Here is an 18,511-nt window from a genome sequence, read left to right on the forward strand (position 1 = left end):
ATGTATATAACAATGCCTTATATCTATCAAATTCTGACTGACATCTATATGTGATATATAATACAATATTTTCATTTTGCGATAGGAATCTCGCGCGTCAGAAAATTCCGAAGCATCGGCGGCATACGCTAGCTCTCAAGAGACGAAGACTCGCCCGGCGCCGCCGAAGAAGCCGTTGCGACTCTCCCTGCATCGCGCTGCGAGTCTCCAATCCGTGGAGAGCGCGCCACCGACCGCACCGCAGCACGACATGATGGCCCGGAAACCTACAAAGAGAAACCATCGCGGCGATCCACCGGCGGAGAAGAGTATACCTCGGCATCTCGAGGCAAACGGAAGGGATGCGAGTTCAAACTTGCAAGAATCTCACGTTAATCCGCCTCAACCGCCTCCGAGGACACCCTCCAGAGCGGAATCCTGCCAAAGCGCGTTGCGATGGCCTTCTCCAAAGCCGAGACCACATTTGACATCCGTGCCAATGGAAAAGTGGTGCTAAACGTTACGAATCCACGCATTTCTCGGACGAATAAAAGAGAAGAAAGGAAAGAAAATATTTCCCGAGATGAGAGAATTTTGAAGATACATATCAAATTTATATAATAATTAATGTTATTACTTTTCTATCATCTCAATATTAATTAATAAAATTATACGATAATTTGCAAAATTGATATCAATGATATCAGATGAGAACGTACAAAAATATATCTAATGAATTCTTGAGATATGCCATTCCATAATTTGAAAATGATTATATCACAAACTAGTAACACATATTGAAATAAGACTTCGATCTATGCACCTGCTTTATTAAATTTGATGACTAGCATTCTATCGATTGTTTATAATCAAGATTAGTTCTAAAGTATGGTAACGTACGTTATATTATGATACATTATATCAAGGTCACGTCATGTTGCGAGGATAAAATCTAAGATTGTTATCTGTATAAAGAAAAGTTCTAATTTATATATATCTTTTTCTGTCTCCATCAAAAATTCTTCACGTTTATTTTATTTTGTCCAACACAAAATACTTATCTTGCCCAAGAGAAGAAAAAAACATAAGACTGATAAATATATATTATTATAGACAGAATCTGTCCAAAATTTGGACAAATCCTGTGGCAGTTAGATTGCACATTCATGTAATGCGCATCAGGGATCTCCTTGACTTATATTTTATATTTAAAATATATATAAAATATATATTTATATATGAAATATATATACATACATTCCATATATAAATTTTAAAAAATTCTATTCCAAATTCTATTTTGTCAATCTCGATTGGGCATATAAATACAATTTACTGTAATTGGTAAATAATGCTATTTAATGCTTTTCAAAGAGCATTATATATATATTTAAAATAGAATTATATATATATTTAATTTAATATATATTTATTTAAATATATATTAATTTAATATTAATTTAATTTAATATATATTTAATTTAATATATATTTATTTAAATATATATTAATTTAATATTAATTTAATTTAATATATATTTAAAATAGAATTTTTTAATTAATGGAAAATGCTAAAATGAAGGCACGTGATTGTTGAAATTAATTTACCATTGGACCATTGGACAAGATGCAGCAACCTAATAATATACATGCGTCTCACATGTATCAACTTTGTTCACATATAATTATTACATGTGTTTATAATTCTTATCATCCTCGTGGTTTCAATAATTTAATTATTCAATTTTCCAGGAAAAAGATATTAGCAAATATTTGCCAATATATATTTATGTATAAAGATAGTAAATAAATTTAATATTGCAATTTTATGATAAAATTATCATTAAACGTTACAATAAGATTTATAATGTAATTCTGAATATGTATTATTCTAAGTGTATAAATGTACAGAGTATTATACCCTCTAACATTGAAGTAGAAAAATAGAGAAATATTTGAGTATTACGATATGTTTCATGAATATCATATATTTGAAAACATTTATTCTGTAACTGCATATTAATAATGAAAAAAATGATTACTGCTATGTAAAAATGAAATCTTGCAAAGTATGTTAAACGTTTTAACATTAGAATGTATGTTTATGACCTTTAATTTTAGTATTGATACTGTTAAGAGTAAGAATGCATATATAGTGGTTTGAAAAGTCTTTTTTTACACTTTTGTATGATAGTAATAAGTTACTGTGCAAATATAAATTTTCGTTTCTTAAAATTGCTAGTCCTATTACTACTTATGACAAACTGTGTGCATTAATATGTTGCACAATGTTGTATGCAATGTATGTACAACATGTTTAGATTTATGAATAATAATATACATTCTATTTTATAGGTATCTCAAATAAAACGTTTCTAGAAAAATTATTTTGATATAATATTTCCAGATCTCTGATCAAAACTACAAAATAGATTATATATAATTAAAAAAATGCATAATAAAAATATATAAATGTTTATTAAAAACCGATTAAGTGCAATCAGTTATTTCGACACACATATACGGCAAAGTTTTGCCACTAGGGCGTGTAATTGTAACAAACTATTAATACCTTCCACTATTCCCATATGCGTTATTCCAATTTCCTGTGTGTAAATTAATATTGAAAATATTTTTTTAATGTTATATGTATAAAAGTAAAATAATGGTAATTTTTTAACACAAGATAAAATGCAACTTACCTTGACAAATTTCAGCTTCAATTTTTCATCCATAGCATGATTTTTACAAACTTTGAATATGTTACTGATTATATCTTCCGCAGAATATCCCATTTTCCAGAAATGATCCATTACCTAGGAAATATAATTTATAAATATAATATAAATATAATATCTATCTTTATAAATATAATATAAATATAATATTTAATGTATTAATATCTTATAGTATATATATTTTACCGTGCATGCTTTAGAAACGTCTCCTTTTATACAATCATCCAGCATCTCTTTGATGATTAAAGGATGAGGTTCGTCGCAAACTTTAAATACATTTTCACCATTGACATGATTGAATCCATTATACGTAGATTGTAAATTATTTAAAGCTTGTCTCATGTCCCCTTGGGCTGTAAACACTATTGCTTCCATACCATCGTCTGTATAGGAAATCTACAAAATGTAAAGTACAAATAGATAACTTTGTAAATCAACTTTAAATCATTTATCGTTGTCTATAAGATTTTAATTACATTTTCTTTTTCACAGACTTGGAGAACTTTTGCTAAGATTTGGGCATCTGTTAATTTTCCATATCTTAACATAGCACATCGTGATTGTATAGGTTCAATAATCTCCTCCGTGTTATTACATGCAAGAGCAAATCTGGTTGTATGACTATAAATTTCCATTGTTCGGCGTAATGCCTGTTGCGCGCCATCAGTCATGCTATCCGCTTCATCCAAAATAATAATTTTATGCTTTCCTTTAGGAAGATTTACCTGCAATGTGCAATTAGAGTAATATATAAAATCGTATAAAATATAATATTACTTTAAAAAAAAATATATTCCACAATATTCTATGTTACCTTCTTTTGTGCAAACATTTTGATTTTATTTCGAACTACATCTATTCCTCTCTCATTCGAAGCATTTAGTTCAAGTACAGCTTCTTTAAATGCTGGTCCCAATAGAATACGTGCCAAACACAAAATTGTAGTAGTTTTGCCGACTCCGGGTGGACCAGCAATAATAATATTCGGAGTATTTCCATGTTGAGCAAAGACAGCTAATCTGGAGATAGTGTCTTCATTGCCAACAATGTCTGAGAATACTTGTGGCCGATATTTTTCGATCCTGTCAATAAATAATAATGACATAATATTCTTGACCGAAAATCTCATAATAAAATTCTTATGTAATCAATTAAAAATGTTATCGGTATAAAGAATGCTATTTCTTTTTACAACTTTGCAACAAATGATCAATATGATTTATATAATTCTCTCTAAGTAATGTTATGAACATTGATAGGAAGTTATTATGCAGCACTCGCATACATACAGCAAAATTATTATGCGACACACATGCAACCTTCACAACATATACAAATTAAATACTAATTCTATAAGATTGATAAACAAATTAATATATAAAGATTTATTACATCTTACACGTTACTTATCTAAATTTAAATATCACTCTGTTTTGTACAAGAATCATAAAATCTAGTCAAAGATAACCTAAGTTTTCACACAGTAATATAAAACAATTACTAGAAATAAAACTTTTTTGTTATGATAAGACATACCATGGTAAACTTTGAGATTTATTGTCTTTCTCTTTAATTTTTGCATCACCGTTACTTGTAGACGGTAAAATCTCAGTCTCCATAGATTCATCAACGACAGTATCATCCCCTGCCATCTTTGAATTTTGCCGACTACGCGCGCAAACGTGGAAAAAGCAGTGCAGCCAACACACGAATTATAAATAATCATAGATCATAGATCAAGAAAAATTATAGAAGGGAAACTGAACAACACAGATAAATAACGAATCTGATTGGCTACCGGCTACACCATATCACCATATTGTTGACAGTTACAATTAGTTACTGATAAAATAAAAAAAATTATTGCAATGATCTTTATATATAATTATAAAATAGCTATATTAAAACACATGAAAGTATAGAATTATTATATTATAAAACTATATATATTAAATACACATTTAAATCAATATAATAACTTACTTAATTATAATATACTTAATATCATTTTATAAGCACAACCAGTATTTATAAATACAAATAGTTTCATATATATGTACATTAGAGATAAACTATGACACATTAAAGTCTTTTTTTTGCAGGAATGAATGATATATTATAATTAGTTAAATAATCATATAAATTACACGCTTGCAAAGTAAAAGTTAGTGACGAAGCTGCTTTAAATATTATTTTGCGCGATTATCAATGTACAGTTTCTAAAATGCAAAGTACTATAGCAGATCTTTTCGTTAATGATAATAAATTTTAGCAAAACAAACTTTTATATTGAAATAGCTGTAGCTCTGACAGCAGCGCTCAATAAAGGATTTGGATCTGGTTCTTCCGTCAAGATGTTAACTTTGGCCCATTCACGCTGTTTGTTACTTTGTCGCAGCGCATCAATAACCGCTTGCACATACAGACCATCTTCAAATGTAGAAGCAGAAAACACTGGCTCTTTAATCCAACCTCTTTTATCTTCCACAGATCGAAAGGCTTCCCTTAATGCAGCGATCATTTTTCTAAGTCCTTTGATGTAAGGCTTTGGAATGGAATCGGTAATTGGCAAGGATATCTCGTGTAAATCTTCCGTATCACGATACAAGATCTCCTCTTGTCCACCACGACATCCATATAAATCCCCGCCACGCACAACCAAATGATTTCCACCACCGCATATCAGCACTTCTTGGGAAAGCTGACCTTGCAAGTGATTACTCAGAGTAGCTGTTACCAAGGTACCGCCGCTTAACTCCATTTGAAAACTACAGAAATCTGGCGATGTGATGTGCCTGATCCCGTTAATATATTTAGTTGTTTGAGTAAATGTTCTTACAACAGCATGCACTTTTGAAGCTCGTTGACCCATTAAATGAAAGATCAAATCAATAACATGACTGCCCACTAACGCCAAGATTCCTCCACCCATTGTATCATCACATAGCCAATCGTATCCTTAAAAAATTATAGAATTATGTTTAAAGTAAATATTATTTCAGTATATAATTTATAAAAATATTTTCTCATTCATCAACACATACAAAATATAAAGAAAATGTCCTGTAGCTGAGATATTTTTTAAATTATAACTTTAAGCAATAGAAAGAGATATTTGTTGTATCCTTTAGATAATTATTTCCAAACATAAGAAAAAGAAGAAAAGAATTATTAATAATTTTTATAAAATATTTTATTGTTAAGCTGGGAACACAATGCTAAGCGATAGCGATAGGAATAGCGATAGCGATAGAATAATATCTAACCTCTGTTCCTATTGGTAAATATTTTTTATTCCACCAATAAGAACAGAGAATAGATATTTTTCTATCGCTATCGCTATTCCTATCGCTATCACTTAGCATTGTGTTCCCAGCTTTAGTTCAGTTTAAAATTTATTATTTTTACCATTTCTTCTCTCTTTAATAAATTCTGCATAATGTTAAAATCTCTATAATCTACAAATATAAGAATGTAAAAATTTGTGTTTTTTTTACACTCACCATTGTGCAGTAAACTTCCCATATGTACTCTTACTTCTATAACGGTTACAGGTCCAGCCAAATATCCATCCTTTAATGCCTTCTTCATATGCACAAAGGCAGGCAAGAACCTTAAACTGTGATTAACTATACTAATCAACGAGGGATAATACTGTGCAGCTCGTACCATCTTTAAGGCCTCGCTCTGGCTCAAGCCTGCTGGTTTATCGCACACAACATGCTTCCCAATACCCAGGGCTTTAACAGCAATCTGCGAATGCAAGCTCGGCGAACACATGATAAAGATCAAATCTACGTCCTTCCTTAAAAGAACATCATCTATACGACTGGTGTGAAACGGTATTTCGAGATCGCTCGCCACTTTAGAAACTTCTGCTAATGTGCGACCCCATATAGCTTCAATTCTGAAGCCCTTTTCTCTCAGAAAAGGTATAATGATCCTGACGATACTTCCTGTGCCAAATACTCCGATTCCAGGTAATGTCATTTTGAGTGTATGGAGGTGCATATATTCGCGATGCCTCCTTCTTTTCTTCTATAATCCAAATTTAACCTATAGCACAATACAAGTAATTACAGCCCGTTTCTCGACGAATAATAAAGCTGTCTTGCTGATAATTTATTTTTAATTTTGCTCGCGTATGTTCAGCCACTGTGTTCTTTTCATTTTTTTAAGACTAAAGTCTGACAATATTTATCACATTAGTAAACTGCTGTTTATGACAATGTTATGACAGGACTGCAACGACTGGACAACAGTGTTGCCAATTTCAGGTCGCGCAACCATAAAATATATAATATTAGAGCGCGTGTCATCGACGCGGCGCGTTCGACTTTTAACCTTCAAGTGGCGCTATCGGAATTCGGTGCGCGGAGTGGGGGCTGCGTGGTGGGGGGATGCGCGCGCCGCCCAGCGCCCAGCCACCACCCCCCACCACGCAGCCCCCACTCCGCGCACCGAATTCCGATAGCGCCACGGTGGGGGGATGCGCGCGTCGCCCAGCCACCACCCCCCACCACGCAGCCCCCACTCCGCGCACCGAATTCCGATAGCGCCACTTGAAGGTTAAAAGTCGAACGCGCCGCGCGCATCGACACGCGCTCTCTCTTATGAATCATTCTCGCTTCTCGCGATAGTCTTGTATATTCTGTACTTTTTATACACTTGTGTCAATTCTGATAATACGTCTTATGTCATTACTTTTTGTGTACATTCTTATATCAATCTTGATACATAACGAAGATAATAATAATGTATATAATTAAGCAAGCTTGATTCACATCACGCTTTATCAACGTCTCCTTTTTAAATATCATAATTTTTATTGCAGACGATAAAAAAGCGTTAGCAATAGTTCTGCAACGATTAAAGTTTTCTCAGGATAGACTTGCATAACAGAGGATACGTACATATATATACATAAATGAATATGAATCAATCAATCAAATATACGAATGAATCAATCAATTAATACGAATGTATGAAGAAAGTGTAACCAATATACAATATTCTTGATTAATTAATCAATTTTTTTCTACACATTTTTTATGCAAATTCTCGTCGACAGACAAGCTGTCACCTGTTATATATTATATTATCTATATTCTTATAAAAAATCGCGAATTACGAGAATGGGATAATATAAGAGTATATAAAATATAAGATTGACAATGAGATTGTCAGTTTATACGTCTACGTACATTCTTATATCGATGACTGTACTGTATTGTCATTGATTAACCGAAGCCGTACGAGATCGGCCGAACGTTAACGAGCGACTGACTATCCCTTGCTTTTTAATCCGCTGTTCGCCTCGCGCGAGTGTAGTGTATGCGTGTCCATCACGTCCGTTCCACGCTGAATATATGCCCTCGATTCTCTCAAAATATGTAAATACGCAACGACCGAGCGCTACGAATCGGCGCGAAGCGCGTTCATCATCGACCCGAGATTTTTCCCGCCACGATAAATAAATAATATATTAAATCGACGTGAACAAGATATGTCGGAGATACGCAAGAGAACGGTCGGCGATACGTCGACAGCGGCGCGAGACGTCAGCGACGATCAGGTATGATAAACGAACGGATTCTTACGCGACTCCTCGGTATCGAGAATTGTTGAGTCTTTTTTTTTTTTACCATTGTTTATCGTTTACGCGAGACTCCGACGCGGGGCTATCGATCTGCGCCGTTGGCGCGTTCGATGATGGGTATTTGACAGCTACCAACACTCGTGTAGGATATGTCGCACACTATTTTTGAAGCCACTTTGTGTGCTCTGTATGTCATGTATATATATATGATACGCGTTAATTGAATGTGTACATACACATATATACGCGCATGCAAACAAACGCGTCTTCTGTCACATGCATTCCATTGTTCCTACTTCCTACTTTTCCGCTCGGTTTTGTAAACGTGATGCTTACTCAACACTTTTTTAATTAAAACATATTAAACGTTTATTCTCGTCTATTAAGATTGTTTAATTGTAGATATATATATAATAGATATATAATCGCCTACTTTAATTTAATTACTAGTCCTAAATTGAAATATAATTTTATATCTCTTTTATATATTTTATTCTATATTTTTTTTTATTTAATATTGAAAGAATATAACAAATGATATCTAAAGAATAACATTTTATTCCTATGATCTCTGTGTGTTTATTTTTAATTTTATAAAATGATTTATATATATATAATTTTATTAGAAATATATACATATTCAATTAATGCAAATATAGCATTAACTTTATTTATATCTTAATACATATATATATATATATATATATATATATATATATATATATATATTGTTAATACATGTACATATTACTTATATATTTTTCTACTTGTTTTATTAAATATTTATTACTTAGATATACTTATTAACATATATTATAAAATAAAGTTAATGATACATTTACATTAATCTTTTTTTTCCTAAAGTGGTATTGTAGTAACTTTAAAATGTATTTTCTCTCAGAAAGAGGATGTTGAATCCGAAGATGATGCAAAATTGGAGGTAGAAGAATTAGGAAAGTCTTTGCCTCAAGGAACTGCTCATACTCCACATATTTTAACTTCTGTTCTTTCTGGTCTTCCAGATCGGTAAAATACATATATTTTTTCTCAATAAACTATTTCGTTTTTGTATAAATAAATCATGCTAATGATATTGCTTTCTCTTGCAGTTGGCGAAATTGGATAATTAGAACTATTTTTACTTGGTTTATGATAGCTGGATTTTGTCTTATTATTTATGGAGGTCCGTTAGCACTGATGATTACAGTAAGTTTTCTTACAAACTTTACAATTAAGTTTGATACAATAAGTTTGATACGATAAATCTTTATATATATATGTGTGTGTATGTATATCTTTTCTATTTAATATCATGTTAATTTTTGTAGACGTTGATTGTGCAAGTGAAATGCTTTGAAGAAATTATTAATATTGGATACGCTGTATATAGAATTCATGGTTTACCATGGTTCAGATCTTTATCATGGTATTTTTTGATAACTTCCAATTACTTTTTTTATGGAGAAAATTTAATGGATTATTTTGCAGTGGTGATTAATCGAACGGTAAGTGTGTGTTGCTTTTTCTTTAATTTTCTTTTGAATCACGTAATTTATAGAAAATACAGACGTCTTTACAAAATTCTACTACTATATTATTTACTTGCAATGTTTTAAAAACTAAAGATTATCATTTATAGAACATTGCTACATATGTTGTGAATACTAATTTAAATCAATAACAAAACCTTGAAACAAAGCTTTATAGCAATAGTTTTGTTATGGCTTCATCTCATTTTGTGGGGCTTCTCTGTTAAAGTTATCTAACACAGAAATAACAAAGTAAAGGAAAAATCAATAAGAGCAATGTTATGTAAAAAATAAATATACGTTATATATAATACAGATAAAATAATTATAATTTTTATTTTAGGGATATTTACGCGTACTTGTTACATACCATCGATTTGTTTCATTCTGTCTATACATTGTTGGTTTTGTATGGTTTGTACTCTCACTCGTGAAAAAATATTATATGAAGCAATTCTCTCTATTTGCCTGGACACATGTTGCATTACTTATTGTTGTAACACAGAGCTATCTTATTATACAAAATATATTTGAAGGATTGATATGGTATGTATTTACTATCTACCAAACTATTATAATATATCTTCTTTACATATATACATGTAAATATACTTCATCAATTATATCAATTGCTTTTAGGTTCATCGTCCCTGTTAGTATGATTGTGATAAACGATGTGATGGCATATATGTTTGGTTTCTTTTTCGGACGAACGCCATTGATAAAATTATCTCCAAAAAAAACTTGGGAAGGCTTTATCGGTGGTGGTATCTCAACTGTCATATTTGGATTAATGGTAATGTATTTTTCATACAAATAGTAAAGAAAAATAAGCTCATTTATCACGTACTAATATTGTGTTGTGCTGTTTAGATGTCCTACGTCATGTGCCAGTATCGCTATTTGGTCTGTCCTATCGAATACAGTGAAGCTTTAGGAAGAATGACTATGGATTGCGAACCATCAAGTTTGTTCCAACTGCAAGAGTATACATTGCCAAAGAGTCTTCAAGTAATATCAAGAATGGTAATATATTCTAGGAAATACTTTTTTTTTAATCATATGGTGTATGAGTATTCAATTATTTTTCAATATGTGCAGTTCAATGGAAAGTCCACTTTGACGTTATATCCATTTCTTCTGCATTCGTTATCAATGTCAGTATTCAGCTCTGTAATTGGACCATTCGGAGGATTCTTTGCTAGCGGATTTAAACGGGCGTTTAAAATTAAGGTAATTTAATGTTATACTTGAGTAATCTATAAAATATTTGTGTATTGATATTTTTACATTGATTTTGATGATGGCTTTATAGGACTTTGGTGATGTAATTCCCGGTCATGGTGGAATAATGGACAGATTTGATTGTCAGTATTTAATGGCAACATTTGTGAATGTTTATATTTCTTCGTTTATTCATACTGCATCACCTCAGAAATTATTGCAGCAGGTAAAGTAACAGTAGTTTATTTTAAAGTATTAAATTTTTTCTATATTATATTTTTCTTTGTATTGTATATCAATATAATAAATGAGTAAATTAAATTTTTTAAAGCATATATACTTTCAATTAGGTTTATAGCTTGAAGCCAGAGCAACAGCTGCAGCTTTTCCAAGCGCTAAAAGATTCATTGGCGAATAGGGGTATGCTAACTAATTAATATTTTAAGTTAAAAATATAATGGCAAAACTGCTGCAGGGATTATTTTTATCTATTAAAAAATATTAGAAAAGATTCTTCGTTATCTTTTCTAATATTGAACAAAACGTTACATGCAGTGACAATGCAAACACAGTATCAGATAATTTGTTAACTACAATTAAAGTTAAATAACAATTGAAGTTTATTTTGTAATTATAGTCAAATAAGGGTTATACATATATCACAATGTGATAGGCCTGTCTAATTGAAATCAATGTGGCCAGAGATGAGAGATAATATATTTCTGCCTTATCTAATTTTTTATTAAAAATAAAGTTGAGGCATTTTGATATATTAAAAAAAGAGTCTTTCTATTATATTCTTTCTATACATTCGATCTTCCTTAGAATTTAATAATATTAAATATTAAATTTGTTTTGTTAATAATAAGACAAATATGCACGAATAATTAAATAAGTTAAAATTGCACGGTATGTAAAGTTCTATGATTAACTCTGGCCTAAAAGTAATCAGTTGGATAGATCTATCATAATTTTACCTATATTTTTTGTGCATTCCACAGATAATCAAATTTTTGTCAAATGCAGTAGTTTATATTAAACTATGGCATTGTTGGAAATGTGACTAATATTTTTGTCTAAAAATTGAACCAAAGAAAGTCGCACATTAGAAAAATTCTACGTTATACATAATAGCATTTATGCAAAATTTCTATTTTCTAAAAGATCTGTTTATCGCATTTGATTAGATATTACAAGATACAGACTAAGAATGCTATTTTTATGTACTCTGCTTAAATCAGATATCTTCACTTATAATAAGCAGATCTCAATATAATTTATATTTGTATAATGGTGCATTTAAAAATTGATATAATAGAAATGAATCTCGTTTGTATGTATGCATACATTTCTTTTTTTAACTAGAATTGATATGAAAATGTTAACAAATAACTTTGTTTTGGTTAAATGTATCCTTTTTAAAATTTTAATGTTTATTGCTGTATGTACAAAAAAAATATTCGATACTAACATAATTTGTTGTATGTATGTATCATTGTTGATGTTATTGGATAAACGGTTCTACTTAGAAGTTTAGCATTATGCTTTCTTCTTGTTATTAGATATAGCATTCATATTTATTTAGGGACAGAAAACAAAAACTTTAGTTGTTGCATCTTGAGTTATTAGAATTTGTCTTGCATAATCTATCTTGCTACTATCATCGAAATATTAATGAAAGCTAAAACCGAGTCAAATAATAATGTTGGATATTGCATACAAAAGGACCTTATACAATTTTTCTGCTGTAAACGTAAATACAAGTATTCGCATGTAAATGTAAATGTCTTGCCAGTCTATAAGATAAATTGGTATTTATAAATAGTCATGTGGAGAATATATCATTTAGGTATTGTTTTCGTGATTATATAGTACTTATATTGTATACATAATGCTAAACTTCAAAATATTGAGTTATGATATTATATATATATAATATATATATAAAATCAACACATATATATATAGAGAAAGATATATAAATGATTCAGATAAATCAATCTCCATCTATTGATTGCCATTTCCATCAGCTAGAAAATAAAATAAAAAATTAATGAAAACAGATTTTTGTGTCAGCCATATTTGTATTAGTATGGTTGAACATGTAAGTCTTTATGATGGTATTGTATAATTGATAAAAATATGATCTCGGACTACCATATAATTTAATGTTTTGCCTTGTCATGCAATACATGAAAACAAAGAGATATTGATTGAGAAATGGTCTTAAGAATGAATGCTTTTGATGGATGTTAGTTGAAATTATTTTAATGTGTGCTTTAAAAATTATAATAAGTTTTATATTATCCATAATTGTGTGCCAATCATATTTCAAAAAAGAAAAGATAAATATTCTTACATAAAATTGTATGCACTGAATTGATATATGGCACAACTTGAAGTAGCTTTCTGTGATTAAATTAATATAAATTATATATATGTTTTGTATTGCTAAAGTACACACACTCGGATCTCTAATAATATAACTCCTTGCTTGGAATAGTGCGCATTAAACAAATCTCTATAACATCTTGCATTTCGATTTTTATTCTTAATTTCATTATTATTATTGTTGTGCAATGATGAGATTCTGTAGTGTCTCTCATCTCTTCCCATTGCTCGCTATTTCGAGGCACATTCTATTGAGATCTAAGTGTAAGAGTATATTCTAAAAAGAATACGTAATATATATGTAGTTTATTAAAAAATAAGTTTTGTAGATTTTTTTATTTTTAAACTTTTTATGACATTTCTATAGTATGAATTTATATTAGACCTTAGGGATCAGAGAAATAATGACAAATGAATGGATTAAATATTTATTATAGATATATACATACGTATATTTATTTAATAGAAAATATAAAAGAAAAAATATATATATATACATATACATGTATAGATGGAAATTATGTGAAAAAAATGTGTTACAAAATACATAAAATTTTGGATTCAAAGAGAATAATTTAAATTTTAATATATGATGATATATTTATGTAGCAATAAAAAATAAAATCTTGAAAAATTAATGCGTGTGCGTGCGTATATATTGTTATATATGAATGCTTTTATTATATATTTTACTTTTTTATCATTTTCGGTGTTATATATAAAATTTTTTTTTTTTTAAATGTCCAAATTCTATTTAAAATTTATTAAAACTAAATTTTCTCTCGACTTTTTTATTAAAAATTAAAAAAAAAACAATATGTATCACCACATATTCAAAATCTTTTATTATTATATGACAAATATAAGGAATAAGAAAGCAACGCATAAGAGATGCAGCAAAAGGAGAGTGAGAAAACAATTAAAAAACTTTAATAATAAAATATTTGAATATAGAAAAATTTTTTTAATCTTGTACATAATTGTATATTTGCATTTGAATACTCTTGCATATAACCAATCTGCTTCTCTACGATTTAAATTAGCACCGATTGGACAAGACAACCTCACAATAACCAATCGTCTCTCGTTACGTACTATTACTTCCGGAAAACTGAACAGCTGATTGGTTAATTTCTATATGCAGAAAGTTTATAATGGTTTAGCTTGGTTATCGCGTAGTTTCTGACATGCGATGGCAAACCGGGATACGTTGATTAACATCTTTTAAAATTGATAATAGATTATATATATGATGATAAAAATAAATTTGCAAGGACAGATTATGAAAATCAAAGTTAAATTGCTTCGTTGTTCAATATAGATATTAAGTAACGTTTATGTTTTTGACTTGGCTGATCGACAGCTGTATAGGTTATGTTAGTGGTCTCCGTATTTTTTTCAAATATTTGTCTCTTATATTCTGCTAAATATTTACAATGGTGTCAACACGAGGACCGAAATTCAAATTTTGTGATGGAGAAAAAGTATTGTGCTACGAACCAGATCCTACAAAGGCAAAAGTATTATATGACTCAAAGGTAATAGACATATTGTTAAACATACATTTGCATTTAATTTTCAAACAATAATTACAAACAATGATGTTATAAATTTGCAGGTACTTGACGTTATTGTAAATAAAGATCAAAGAGGAAGAAAAGCCGTGGAATATCTCATACATTTTCAAGTGAGTTAAAAAAATTTAATAAGTACTATTTAGTCACAGGAATCATATTAGAAAACTGATAAATATATAATACTAATCATATTAGAACTATGTGTGACAAATACTAAAACACTGATAATACTAAAAAATATATATATAATTTATTTATTATTATTAAATATTTAAGGGTTGGAATTCATCTTGGGATCGTTGTGTGACAGAAGAATATGTGCTTAAAGATACAGAAGAAAATCGCCAACTTCAACGAGATTTAGCACAAAAAGCACAGCTTCAACTGTATGTATTTTTAAAGTTGATCTAATATTATGTGGAACTAAGAAAAAAATTTATATTATCAATTTCAATAAAACAGTGGTGCTTATTTATATCGCCGTGAACGCAAGAAAAGAAGTCATAAAATGTCAGAACGCTTAACTGAAACAGAACATCAAGAATCTCGTCGTAGAGCAAGAAGCGGTGGCAGCAGAGCTACATCAGCTACTACAGGATCTTCAGAAGATGGTAGTTCAGGTCAGCATGCTGATTATGATACAGAGGTAAATATTTAATTTTATTTAAATTACAGTTATGAAAAATCAAATATTAAAAATTATGTTCTTTATAATAAAGATAAATAACAAAGGTAAAAATAAATATAATAAAGATAAATAATTATAAATAAAATTATATATTTTTTTTAATATATACAGAGTATCTCTAATATATTCTAGTTGTTTTGACACTGTATACCACGTATTACCTGATTACCAATAATAATGCTTTTAATTATACAATGTAATTAATCTAAATATCTACACTAACAGTGAGTAATAAATCAAAGTTTAGATAAGAATTGTATATATAATTATTCAGGAAGTAAACACAGAAGAAGACACAGAGAGTAGCTCTGATTACATGGGTGAAACAAGTGACGATGAAGACAGTGGCGGAGGCAGTCAATCTGGAGCCAGTATTAAACCAGGAATTGATATTGATGTAGGTAGTACATTGAAACGGATTTTAGAACAGGATTATGACCTAATAACAACTAAAAACAAGGTATTTTTTAATAAATAGTTTTACGGCAATGTATAAATTATATATTAAAATGTTATATATATTAAAATAATATATTAAAATGTATGTTAATATGTATAAATTATAATATATGTTATAATATATATGTATACTGTATACGCGCGCGCGCATACACATTACTTTTTTAGATTTTCATTTTTATTTTAATTGAAAATTTAGAAAAAATTTATTAAGAACACTTCGGCTTATATATAAGTTATATATAAATAACTAAAATCTTCATAAAAGACAAAGCATAAATATCATTAATATTTATTTTAGCTTGTGGTTCTTCCTGCACAACCTACTGTGATAAATATTTTGGAATCCTGGGTACAACATTTTACTACAACTCAATTGACAAATATTCCAGAAAAACCTCAACGGAATAAAGCAAATAATACAATAGAAAAAACAGTGAATGAAGTAAATATATGCCGAGAAACTGCAGATGGTTTACGCATATATTTTGATGTCACATTACCTCAACTTCTCCTATATAGACAAGAAAAGGAGCAATATTGTTCCCTGAAATCTTCTTTATTATGTAATGAGCAAGCAAATGTTGCAAGAGAGGAACCAATTGAGTACATATGCATTTTTTCTTCTAACATTATAATATTCAAATTGAAAGTTTGATTAATTAATTTAGATTTTAAATTAAGAATTTAATTGTAAGATTTATTATTTGAATTAATAAGAAAATATCTCTATTATTGTAAGGAATCTGGAAACATCGAGAGAAGAATTTGAAGATGCAGAATATGCTCATTTACCACCTTTTCAAGAACATGATTCAGAGATGGATAATACAACTAAGCCAGTGAACAATTCTAAGCGTAGATTACGATCGTATCGTGTAAGTTCAGTCGATGAAAGCCGGCAGTTAAGATCATATGACGAAGGAAAGCAAGATGGTGGTAATTTATCGAGGTAATAAAGTTACTTTAATTTTATAAATTAGATTGTTTACCTTAGGTAATTCCTTTTATTATTTGTGAATATCTCTTTTATTAAAACTAAGTTACATTCGCATTACTGTAACGGAAATGTTTTTGTTTCTTCTTTTTGTAAAATTAGATATAATGTTTTTATGAATGTTTTTGTTTTAGTAGCATAGCAAGTACAAGTTCCCGTTGTTCTAGCCCACGAGGTGTAACACTAAGAATGCCGCCTGTTGTTGTTACATCTGCTCAAGTAAACGCTTTACTTCAGCAATCGAATAAATGGAGATTAATGCTTCAAGTTTCGAAGCAAGGCGAACATTCAACAAATCCGTCTACTTACTATGGTGCCGTTCATTTAACTAGATTATTTGGTAAGTTACCTTTTACTTTATGAGAATATGTATACATATATATGCTCATACATATATATATTGTGCATGTAAAATTATAAAAACTTGCATATTTAAAAAATAATTTAATTTTGTCTTTTTTCAGTTAAGTTACCTGAGTTATTACAATCCACGGATATGTCGAGTGAAAAATTAAAAGTACTTTTAAAATATTTGGATATGTTTCTAAGGTATGTAATAAAGTAAAATAGTTCAATATGACTTTTTTATATATACAACGTAATCAATGAATTCACTTGATACAATATCAAAAAATAATAATTTATTATATATTTAGCTATCTAGAGATGCATAGAGAGTGGTTTGGAGAACAATTTTATATGCAAGCGGAAAATCGAACAGTATCACAAATGAGTAATGTTTAACAATGTACACCATGTATACGTATATATATAGGTATACATATAAGAATACCTTACTTTTCTTGATTTAAGGTGATTATTTATATGTATAAATATTTTTATGTGATTTGAAAATCAATACAAAAATGATCTTTTTTTATAACAATTGATATTTTTTATGTATAAGCCTTTATTAATTTATTAGCACAAAATTTATCAATATACGAGATGTCGAGATTTTATAAATAAATAAAGATATAAGAATTAAATATAAAATTTGAAAGTAGCGAAGAAAAAAATGCATAAAAACCAATATAAATTATAAATTTCTATAGTTGCATATATATAATTGGATTGTTTTATATGTATATATTTTCAAATAAAAATAGAACACTTAACAATATTGAAACTGTGAATAACAAAAAATTACACAAGTATATGTGTAGACGTAGACTAATAATATTTCTGTGATCTAATTCTATAAAAAAAATTCTTATGTCAAATTGTAATTAATTGACTCGTGTTTTGTCGCATTTCAGTTACTTTTTGTATTGTTATATTAAATGTACATATTAAATATATTTTGTGTTAGTCACAAATATGCACAAAA

At 29.2% G+C, this 18,511-nt stretch overlaps 5 protein-coding genes across 9 annotated transcripts in view; 3 read left to right on the plus strand and 2 right to left on the minus strand.

The window, feature by feature from the left end:
* The window catches only part of Sprt (PDZ domain-containing protein sprite), a 67,692-nt gene extending 65,777 nt beyond the window's left edge, over positions 1-1,915 (plus strand). Inside the window, exon 11 of the mRNA XM_083040338.1 lies at positions 86-1,915. Coding sequence (XP_082896464.1) covers positions 86-496 — 411 coding nt within the window. The 3' untranslated portion in view covers positions 497-1,915. The remainder of the gene's footprint in view (positions 1-85) is intronic.
* A 525-nt stretch (positions 1,916-2,440) lies between these two features.
* Rfc4 (replication factor C subunit RfC4) lies at positions 2,441-4,521 on the minus strand. The gene is made up of 6 exons (XM_083040372.1): positions 4,254-4,521; positions 3,532-3,799; positions 3,194-3,442; positions 2,904-3,113; positions 2,682-2,795; positions 2,441-2,585 (listed from the first exon to the last, which is right to left on the minus strand). The coding sequence occupies exons 1-6, from the start codon at positions 4,367-4,369 to the stop codon at positions 2,484-2,486; spliced, it is 1,059 nt and encodes a 352-aa protein (XP_082896498.1). The 5' UTR covers positions 4,370-4,521; the 3' UTR covers positions 2,441-2,483.
* LOC145937357 (glucose-fructose oxidoreductase domain-containing protein 2) lies at positions 3,670-7,053 on the minus strand. Of its 2 annotated transcripts, XM_083040371.1 has the most exons (3): positions 6,221-7,053; positions 5,000-5,675; positions 3,670-3,799 (listed from the first exon to the last, which is right to left on the minus strand). In XM_083040371.1, the coding sequence occupies exons 1-2, from the start codon at positions 6,726-6,728 to the stop codon at positions 5,002-5,004; spliced, it is 1,182 nt and encodes a 393-aa protein (XP_082896497.1). In that variant the 5' UTR covers positions 6,729-7,053; the 3' UTR covers positions 3,670-3,799; positions 5,000-5,001. The 2 variants fall into 2 exon arrangements, with proteins under 2 accessions (XP_082896497.1, XP_082896496.1); XM_083040370.1 differs by lacking the exon at positions 3,670-3,799 and having other exon boundaries at positions 4,857-5,675.
* A 940-nt stretch (positions 7,054-7,993) lies between these two features.
* Positions 7,994-13,904, plus strand: Cds (CDP-diacylglycerol synthase). Of its 2 annotated transcripts, XM_083040016.1 has the most exons (10): positions 7,999-8,292; positions 9,218-9,342; positions 9,426-9,522; positions 9,645-9,821; positions 10,189-10,391; positions 10,485-10,641; positions 10,719-10,871; positions 10,947-11,078; positions 11,161-11,295; positions 11,420-13,904. In XM_083040016.1, exons 1-10 carry the CDS (start codon positions 8,224-8,226, stop codon positions 11,504-11,506), a joined length of 1,335 nt encoding a protein of 444 aa, XP_082896142.1. In that variant the 5' UTR covers positions 7,999-8,223; the 3' UTR covers positions 11,507-13,904. The 2 variants fall into 2 exon arrangements, with proteins under 2 accessions (XP_082896141.1, XP_082896142.1); XM_083040015.1 differs by having other exon boundaries at positions 7,994-8,292; positions 10,719-11,078.
* Positions 13,905-14,606: 702 nt separating this feature from the next.
* Positions 14,607-18,419, plus strand: Msl-3 (male-specific lethal 3). 3 transcript variants are annotated; one of them, XM_083040313.1, is made up of 10 exons: positions 14,607-14,998; positions 15,079-15,147; positions 15,314-15,423; positions 15,500-15,683; positions 16,000-16,185; positions 16,486-16,790; positions 16,927-17,136; positions 17,349-17,521; positions 17,646-17,730; positions 17,838-18,419. In XM_083040313.1, exons 1-10 carry the CDS (start codon positions 14,897-14,899, stop codon positions 17,923-17,925), a joined length of 1,512 nt encoding a protein of 503 aa, XP_082896439.1. In that variant the 5' UTR covers positions 14,607-14,896; the 3' UTR covers positions 17,926-18,419. The 3 variants fall into 3 exon arrangements, with proteins under 3 accessions (XP_082896439.1, XP_082896437.1, XP_082896438.1); XM_083040311.1 differs by having other exon boundaries at positions 17,316-17,521; positions 17,838-18,418; XM_083040312.1 differs by having other exon boundaries at positions 14,608-14,998; positions 17,319-17,521; positions 17,838-18,418.
* The last annotated feature ends 92 nt before the right edge of the window (positions 18,420-18,511 follow it).

This window comes from Prenolepis imparis, unplaced genomic scaffold, assembly GCF_030444845.1.
Source record: "Prenolepis imparis isolate NDT839.2.m4 unplaced genomic scaffold, iyPreImpa1.0 SCAF_6, whole genome shotgun sequence".
NCBI lineage: Eukaryota > Metazoa > Arthropoda > Insecta > Hymenoptera > Formicidae > Prenolepis > Prenolepis imparis.

What these genes read in the sequence shown, in the direction of transcription:
- LOC145937357 (XM_083040371.1), bottom strand. Translation starts at nt 6,728, where the DNA reads ATGCACCTCCATACACTCAAAATGACATTACCTGGAATCGGAGTATTT. An exon ending in GGGAAGTTTACTGCACAATG is followed by an intron (nt 5,676 to 6,220) that starts GTGAGTGTAAAA and finishes TAATTTTTTAAG; the next exon opens with GATACGATTGGCTATGTGAT.
- Msl-3 (XM_083040311.1), top strand. Translation starts at nt 14,897, where the DNA reads ATGGTGTCAACACGAGGACCGAAATTCAAATTTTGTGATGGAGAAAAA. An exon ending in AATATCTCATACATTTTCAA is followed by an intron (nt 15,148 to 15,313) that starts GTGAGTTAAAAA and finishes TAAATATTTAAG; the next exon opens with GGTTGGAATTCATCTTGGGA. An exon ending in GCAAGAGAGGAACCAATTGA is followed by an intron (nt 16,791 to 16,926) that starts GTACATATGCAT and finishes TATTATTGTAAG; the next exon opens with GAATCTGGAAACATCGAGAG.
- Cds (XM_083040015.1), top strand. Translation starts at nt 8,224, where the DNA reads ATGTCGGAGATACGCAAGAGAACGGTCGGCGATACGTCGACAGCGGCG. An exon ending in GAGACGTCAGCGACGATCAG is followed by an intron (nt 8,293 to 9,217) that starts GTATGATAAACG and finishes ATTTTCTCTCAG; the next exon opens with AAAGAGGATGTTGAATCCGA. An exon ending in CAGTGGTGATTAATCGAACG is followed by an intron (nt 9,822 to 10,188) that starts GTAAGTGTGTGT and finishes TTTTTATTTTAG; the next exon opens with GGATATTTACGCGTACTTGT.
- Rfc4 (XM_083040372.1), bottom strand. Translation starts at nt 4,369, where the DNA reads ATGGCAGGGGATGATACTGTCGTTGATGAATCTATGGAGACTGAGATT. An exon ending in ACGTTTCTAAAGCATGCACG is followed by an intron (nt 2,796 to 2,903) that starts GTAAAATATATA and finishes TATATTTCCTAG; the next exon opens with GTAATGGATCATTTCTGGAA. An exon ending in TGAAGCTGAAATTTGTCAAG is followed by an intron (nt 2,586 to 2,681) that starts GTAAGTTGCATT and finishes ATTTACACACAG; the next exon opens with GAAATTGGAATAACGCATAT.